The sequence below is a fragment of the Lactuca serriola genome, chromosome 1 (genome assembly GCF_051521515.1).
Source record: "Lactuca serriola cultivar US96UC23 chromosome 1, Lser_US96UC23_V15, whole genome shotgun sequence".
Taxonomy (NCBI): domain Eukaryota; kingdom Viridiplantae; phylum Streptophyta; class Magnoliopsida; order Asterales; family Asteraceae; genus Lactuca; species Lactuca serriola.
Window position 1 is genome coordinate 29,688,055 of NC_136408.1, and position 8,665 is coordinate 29,696,719.

Sequence of the window (8,665 nt, forward strand, 5' to 3'; positions counted from 1 at the left end):
GCTACAACAGGTATCTGCTCAATCACTGGCGGTTGATTCCTGTTTTCATCCGCGTTTCCAACGCCACTCCTTGTTCTCACCATTTTGATCTACACACCGAATAAGGTGAAATTAGATCCTCATTCACGATAGATATTCAAATCATCCTTATTATTCCGAAACGTTTACATGCTAGTTCTAATGACGTAGACGCACGCTTAGAATCCTACACACATAAGGTTTCCAGATCCCGTCGGCAACAGACCGTAGATCCTAACAATTAATATCATATATGGCAACATATAACATTTAGCACATAAAAGAATTTTAGGCAACTTTCCTAAAATAAACTAGTGCTCGTGTCTAAAATCCAACAGACACACATCTCAACATTCCACTTAGCATTCTAAGTTTAAGTCTAGAAATCCTACAAATTCCTAGTTCGCTTAAACTAATGCTCTGATACCAACTGTGACATCCCCAAAATCTCGGCCAGAAAAGTCCGATTTTCATTTATGCTTTTAAATAATTTCAGAGTAAATCCTTTTGATTTGAAAGAGTTGCAGAATTTGTTCCCAAAACAAAACATGATAAAATAATATTTATCAAAGCATTTCATCAAGAGATGCATTTCATTATATAATCAAAACTCGGGATGTCATGTTCCGATACAGACCATAAAGCATAAACGATAAACATTGCAAGTCATTCAACAAATATATACATATACAGACTTGTAAACAAAACAACAAGATGATCCATCCATCTTACGCCCTTGTGCCACTTCCTGTAATACAAATAAAACTGAGTGGGTCAGGCTTGGGAGCCTGATGAGCATATAGGGTTTTCAACCCACAATAAATAAATTATATTTAATTTCACCAACCAATCACTATCCCGATTACCCATTCCCGTTATCCTCACTTTACGTCCCTAAAACAACAACTATCTCAAGGGACCTAATCTAGGATTTTCATCGGGACGGACATCACTGCGAAGGGGTTTCCTCAACAATAGATATCCTAAAGGCAACCATGAGGGGGATAGAGTACACCGGTGAACACATCGTTCACAACACCTACAGGTTATGAACCTGCTAGCATTCCACTGGACTGTCTAGAAAGAGTCTGTGGTCGTTATCCATACTCCGCTGAATAACTAGATCAACAACAACAACAACATCGAGGCCTCTCATCTGTTTATTACACACCAACTATCTACCCATGTTCTACCCAACATATTAGTAGATAAAAATATATATTTTTATACGTAGTTTAAAACCTGTATATCATTTTCATTCAATATATATTCCACATAACAGATGAGGCATACCACATAACACTTATTCCATAGAAAACAATTCAGATCTATGAGATAGAATAAAGTGAATATCCATTCACGCATACAATCACAAAATATACACATAACAAGTATATCATATAAATTACTTCATAGTTACTCGTTAGAAGAAAGTAGCTATACCCTCACACCTATAAACCACAATTTACTTAATACACTCAAACCGCACTTGTATTATTATCGTGTTTATGAAAGGTAGTATACACTCACTTGATCAGAAGACGATCGGACAGCACTACGACTTGCAGAAGTAGTAATCCACAGCAGATCTGGAAGATCTCCTCAAAAATCGAACTTCTCGCGGGCAGAGCTTCGGCTCAGGAACCGCACTTCTCGGGATCTTCGGGATCTCGGGACTTGCCTCGGGGCTAGAGTATGATACCGGGGCTTCGGGGTGGCTTCGGGGGTAAAAATGCAGAGCTTCGGCACAAAGATGAGAAGAAATGAGCAAATAAACCCTGAACCCTCGCATCCTATTTATAGTGAAAATATCTGATGTACTCGCCGAGTAGGGGACACCTACTCGCCGAGTTGGTCCATGTGGCGGCTTTCTGGTGGTGCCACGTGTCAAATTCCGGGTGGTGCCACGTTACCCCTATCGCGTGTTAGCCCTCGAACTTAGAAAAATCATAACTTTCGCATACGAGCTCCGTTTTTGACGTTCTTTATATCCACGCGTAGGTAAAATCAAGATCTACAACTTTCGTTTAGACTCCGTCGGCTAAATCTTGACCGATCTCAAATTTAACAGTAGGAGGCGTTTAGACTGTTAAATGACCGCGAAGAATTCGTAACTCCTTCATACGAACTCCGTTTTCGTCCATATTTTTACCGTTGAGTTCCTATTAATGAGACCTTCAACTCTCATTTAGGTCGCGTAAGCCAAAAACCGCTCGAACTAAAATTCGAGTTTTGGGTCGTGCACTGCTAAGCCGAATCTTAGAAAAATCATAACTTCCTCATACGAAGTCAGATTTGGGCGTTCTTTTTATTGACGCTCTTATCTTAACATATTCTACAACTTTTGTTTAGATTGATAAGGCTAAATCTCGCTCTATCTTAAATTCACTATTTACGTTTCCCGGTGTCGTGCCGGTTTTGCCGTAAAACTTCGACAGGTCATAACTTCTTCGTTATGACTCGGATTTCGGCATTCTTTATATCTTCGGAATCCTTGTTTCGACCAATACAACTTTATCCAATGATATCAAGTTTATTTTAAACTTAAATTTCGACGCTTATTTTTATTCTTAATTAATCAACCCACATAATTAAGTAATTAAGCACAAAACACATAATACTCAAATAATACATTATTATCATTTCAAATTGGGTTACAAAGGTTAACCTAGACTATTACATTGCTAAAAATGGCAAGTCCAGAAACACAGGCGTTACAATTATCCCATTTATTATCTTTGCCTTCCTACTGTCCTCCAAGGCTTGAACTAGGTTTGGGTAATTGTGATACTATTAGACCACCATTAGAACATGAATCTTGCTCACTAGATTTTCGACCATCGTTGGATTTTAAAATTTTTGATGTTGCTTGGATCTTTATCGCCTTAGGCTTGAGGGAGTGGCCTCGCCACCCCTCTCGTTACAACCATCGCCATGAGTTTCTATAGCACCCCCTATGACTCAACAGGAGACTCGCTAGCAATGGCTCGTTACACCCACAACGAGAAGAGAGAGGAGAGAAGGAGGGAATGTGACTTCTGATTGGTCCTTTTTCTTTATTTCTTTTTTTGATTTTTTCTTTTTAAAAATTCAAGCCGTTTCATTGGTCCTTTTTTATTTGGTTTATTATTATTTTTTTTCTAAATCTAAATGTATATGTGATTAAGATAAAAGCTTAGGTGGAAGTTAAAATAAAATATGATATGACAATATGTTTAGCATGTACTAGGAGTGCTACCACTCCTAATAAGTAGTTTTCTTTTGATTTTATAGAAAACTACTAAGCATCAAACTAAATACTATATAATCATATTTCTCATATTGAACTTGAGGTCCCACCATCAATAAAAACATAATAAATTACATAAAAGGTCTCTCATTATGATATTTGAACCACATTTTTACCCTTATACCGTTTTTTTTTTTTATTTTATTTTACATATTATTTATTTATTTAAATATTAAATAGAAAGGTCACGCCAAGCCTACTCCTATGGTCAACATTACCTTCTTTATTATATTTGTCTTCCTACTGACCTCCTAAGGCTTGAACTAGGTTTGGGTTTCTGTGATGCTATCAACCCACCATTGGAACATGGATCCTGCTCATTGAACTTTTGACCACTGTTGGATTTTGAAAATTTTGATGTTGCTTGGATCTTTATGGCCTTATGCCGTTGATAGCCTTTCCTTGTTGCATAGTAGGCTTGCATTTTCTCAAAACCTTTCCTTCAATCTCTTCTTTAGACTGCACTTGTAACATGGAAAAAGAAAAATGAAAACTCAAATTGTTCCAAATTTGCAATCATCTTCATTATGTTTAAATAATTTTATCTAATGAGAACACATGTAAACCCTTAATATAACTAATGTTGTAGAACTCGTTACTTGGTATCTGTTCGGCCGACTACCGAGTAGCGAGTATTCAGGAGTACTCGAGGAGTACCTTGGATTCGGTAATTCATGTAAAATATTTTTAGGGAACTTATATATGTCAAAATCATAAGTTAAAATCTTAAGTTGATTGAAATATATAACAAAATTATATATATATATATATATATATATATATATATATATATATGTGAATACACAAAAACTAAAAAACACATAATGGTCGCACTTCGTGAATAATAACTGAAAAATAAAGATATATATATATATATATATATATATATATATATATATATATAGTAATAATCACATGTGTGTGTGTTAAATAATAAATCGTTAAGTACATTATACATATTAATTACTGAGTTGATCGGGTTTTACAACACTGCTCAGTTTAGTAAGGAGCCGATCAGGGAGTACTCGGGATTTTGTAGCACGCCTTGGTAAGGAGCTGAGTAGCGAGTATTTGGAGGTGTAGTCGGCTAACTCGGCGAGTTTTACAACACTGCTAATGACCAAAAACCATAAAAATGGACTTGAAAGTTAGCGATTTCTCGACGAGTTCATTTGGTTCCACTGTTAATGGAATCCTTATTGTAATGAGTGATTTCATTTTTCTATTCTAGGTTTATGTAACCGTGGGTTTTCGATGATAGTTATGATTTTGGTTTCCCTTGATTTAATTTAGAGAAATTGCAAATTTAACCAATTTTGCTAATTAATTTGCAGTTAATAGCCAAAAAAACTCAAGGTTACAAAAATAACCACTAAAGTCGCAGATGGGTTAAGCCTATCTATAATTTGACCTTCCTATCTGCGAACGTACAAGTTGCTAAAGCATGGTTGTGCATCGGGACTTGTACATTCGCAGATGAATTAGTTCATCTACTACCACCTGCTATTTTGCCTTTTTTTTCAAGGTATAAATACCTAAAAAAAATGAAACACTCATTTTTCTTGACTTTTATTGGAGAAAACTCTTTCTAGGGAGCTATAGAAATAATAATCCATACTAAAATAATTGAAATAGTAATAATTGATGTAATTAGCTATATTTCAACATAACGAGATATATATACAATTGTAATATGTCATCAACATGATGAATGCATAAAAATTATCTGTGAATATATGTCATTTTTTTAATAACAGTCTTATTAAACTATAACAAACAAAATACAAAAAATTAATTCTTTCCCGTCCATACCAGCAGCTCCCATTTTCTCCCTCCATCTCATGGATGTCATGTTAAGGGTCATAGAAGTTGTCTCCTCTTATTTAATCTTTGGCAAATATTCACACAAACAGTCTCGTCTGATTTAAGCTTTTGCAAATAATACAATAAGCATATATAATGATCTTGATAGACATACAATTCCTTACATTCGGGTTTCTACTAGCTATTGAGCTATAGTTAATGTGCATTCAATATTTTGTAACTTGAAAAAAAAAGTAAAAAAAAAAATCTAGAAATACAAATATGTATAATGTATACACTTAATAACCGCCTAAGAGAGAGTGTTCCCCACCAAAAATCTAGAAAAATAACTGTTACAAATTTTTTTTTTTAGGTTTTTATACCTTGAAAAAGGCAAAATCACAGTCCATCTACAAACGTACAATTCACTGATGTCCAACCATATTTTAGCAACTTGTATATTCGTAAATAGAAATGTCAAATTGCAGATGAACTTAATTCACTTGCGATTTTAGTGACTATTTTTGTACCGTTGGGATTTTTTTGCTATTATTTGCAAAGTTAACAAAAATTGCTAAATTTACAATTTTCTCTTTAATTTATCTGTTAAAGGAATCTTCAATTGATTTGATTTCCCTGCCAATGCTAACGTTTATTTACATTTTATAGTAACATTTCATAAAATAAATAAATGACATTAGAAGAGAATAGTTATTATATGTGGTAATGTGGATCAAAGACCAAGACTAAAACCGCATGAAAATAAAACCATTTGAACCAAAATTGATGATTGACTATGTAATAAGAACCATTTTTATAATTTACTCTAAATTCTACGACAAAACTCCTTCAGTCAAATTTGCATCAACCAAATTCGTACGAGATAAGTGTAATATGTCATCAATACCAAATTCATTTACTTTTCTAGAAACTTTGAATAAGATTCATCATGTAACAATTTTTATAATTATCTAGAAAGAGCAACGAAAATTGAAAAATGGAAAAGCCAAGTCTTCAGTCTTCACCATTTTACACGTAAGCCAACGTAGTCAATGAGCACTAACTTTTTACCAACTATAAAACTAAAATCAAAATCCGCCATTGGAGCATACACCACCATCTTCAACAATGGAAGTATCTTATCTATATGTTTCCTTTTTACTACTTCTAGGTTCCTACCTCTTCACATCCCTCTTTCGTCGAAAATTCTCCAACCTCCCGCCCACTGTCTTCCCGTCACTCCCCGTAATCGGCCACCTCTACCTTCTGAAACCACCACTGTACAGAACCTTGGCAAAAATCTCCGACAAATATGGCCCCATTGTCCGCCTCCAATTGGGCTTCCGCCCTGTCGTAGTGATCTCCTCCCCTTCCCTGGTCGAAGAATGCTTCACCAAGAATGACGTCATCCTCGCCAACCGCCCTCGGATGCTATTCGGGAAGATCATCGGTGTCAACTACACTAGTTTAGCCTGGGCGCCCTACGGCGACAACTGGCGCAACCTCCGCCGCATAGCATCCATCGAGATCCTATCAATCCATCGTCTGAACGAATTCCACGATATACGAGCCGAAGAAGGAAGGTCGCTGATCCGTAAGCTAGCGTCCAGTTCTTCTCCGGTGACTATGAAAAACTTATTCTATGAGTTGACTTTGAATGTGATGATGAGGATGATCGCCGGGAAGAGGTACTTCGGTGGTGATAATCCGGTGTTGGAGCAAGAAGGAATACGATTCAGGGAAATGCTACACGAAACCTTTATACTCGCAGGAGCTTCAAACGTCGGAGATTACTTGCCAATTTTAAGTTGGTTTGGAGTGAAGGGACTGGAGAAGAGGTTGATCGCGTTGCAGGAGAAAAGGGATGTTTTCTTTCAAGGAATTATCGATGAACTTCGCAAATCAAAAGGAAGTGATCAAACCGGAAACAAAAGGAAGACAATGATCGAAGTTTTGTTATCACTACAAGAATCCGATCCCGAATACTACACTGATGCATTGATCCGAAGCTTTGTGCTTGTAAGATCAATATAATTTATCAGATAACAATCGTTTCTTGTTTCTTGATTACTTAGAAATCTGATTATCATACTTTATGTGATCAGGTTTTATTAGCAGCTGGGAGTGATACTTCAGCGGGAACCATGGAATGGACCATGTCACTTCTACTAAACCACCCAGAAGTTCTAAAAAAGGCACAGAAAGAGATCGATCAAGTTGTGGGAAATGATCGACTTGTTGATGAATCAGACATATCAAATCTACCTTACCTTCGTTGTATCATAAACGAGACCCTTCGACTGAAACCTCCAGGCCCTTTACTAGTTCCACACGAAGCATCAGAGGATTGTGTGATCGGAGGGTTTAACATCCCCGGTGGGACGATGGTGCTGGTGAATCAATGGGCGATACATCATGACCCGAAGGTCTGGGCCGACCCGGAAACGTACAACCCGGAAAGATTTGAAGGTGTGGAAGGGACAAGAGATGGGTTTAAGCTGCTGCCGTTTGGGTATGGAAGGCGGAGTTGTCCGGGGGAAGGGTTGGCTGTTCGTGTTCTTGGGATGACTTTGGGGACGATGATTCAGTGCTTTGATTGGGAAAGGATTAGTGAAGAAATGGTGGATATGAGTGAAGCTCCTGGGCTTACGATGCCGAAGGCTGTTCCATTAGTCGCCAAATGTAAACCACGTCTACAGATGGAGAATCTGTTGTCGCAGTTGTAATTAAGTGGATTGTTTATTGCTTCGACACTTTTTCACATACTTTGATACTTATGAGTTATGATCTGCCTTCATGTTACTTTCAACCGGTGGAGTGGGTTTGGATCATATTTTATTATTCGTTTATTCGTTAAAGATCCATATCCGTTAATCACTATCGATATGATTTGTTTATGACCTATCCTATCTAGAATTTTAAAAAATAAATTTATTATTTATAAGTTATAGATTTATCAATCACCGATACATTGTTTAGTACAGAACGCGAGGAGTTCGATCGTTCAATTTCCACTTCCCACATCTTAATGGTTGAATTTCAGTCGACTCTCAATGCAAATAGTACAGATTTAGATATGTTAGGGGCACTAAAAATATATCGAATAGTTTTTTTCAAGTCGGGTCAAAATTGTATTAATTATATGTTGGGTAATGTTGATGGTTTAAGTCATGTTAATTGGGCTCTTTTGATGGTCACCGTGTAGGGTTTTAGTCGATTTATTTAGTTTTGGATTTGGTCATATGATGACCAAGTCGAAGGAGAATAATATGGCTTAGTTGCCACTTTCATTGGAACACATACACCTACAAGTTTTTAGTTTTTTTCCGTTTGTTTTTTAGCTATAAATAGGAGACTTTGTAATCTACTTTATGTATGGAATAATGTAGAAAATTTTCCAATAACTTTCTGTTTCTCCTTTGTGTGCAAATAAAGTTAAGTGTTTTTTTTTTATTCCACTGGGTGTAAGATCTATAGCACTAGAGAGAGGGCCTGATTTCCAACATTATATATGCATGAAACCTAAATTTATTGTTGACAAAACACATGAAATCA

At 36.3% G+C, this 8,665-nt stretch overlaps 1 protein-coding gene across 1 annotated transcript; it reads left to right on the plus strand.

The window, feature by feature from the left end:
- The first annotated feature begins 6,204 nt into the window (after positions 1-6,204).
- On the plus strand, positions 6,205-7,941 carry LOC145079672 (cytochrome P450 81Q32-like). Its single transcript, XM_079023122.1, has 2 exons — positions 6,205-7,129; positions 7,216-7,941. The coding sequence occupies exons 1-2, from the start codon at positions 6,239-6,241 to the stop codon at positions 7,834-7,836; spliced, it is 1,512 nt and encodes a 503-aa protein (XP_078879248.1). The 5' UTR covers positions 6,205-6,238; the 3' UTR covers positions 7,837-7,941.
- The last annotated feature ends 724 nt before the right edge of the window (positions 7,942-8,665 follow it).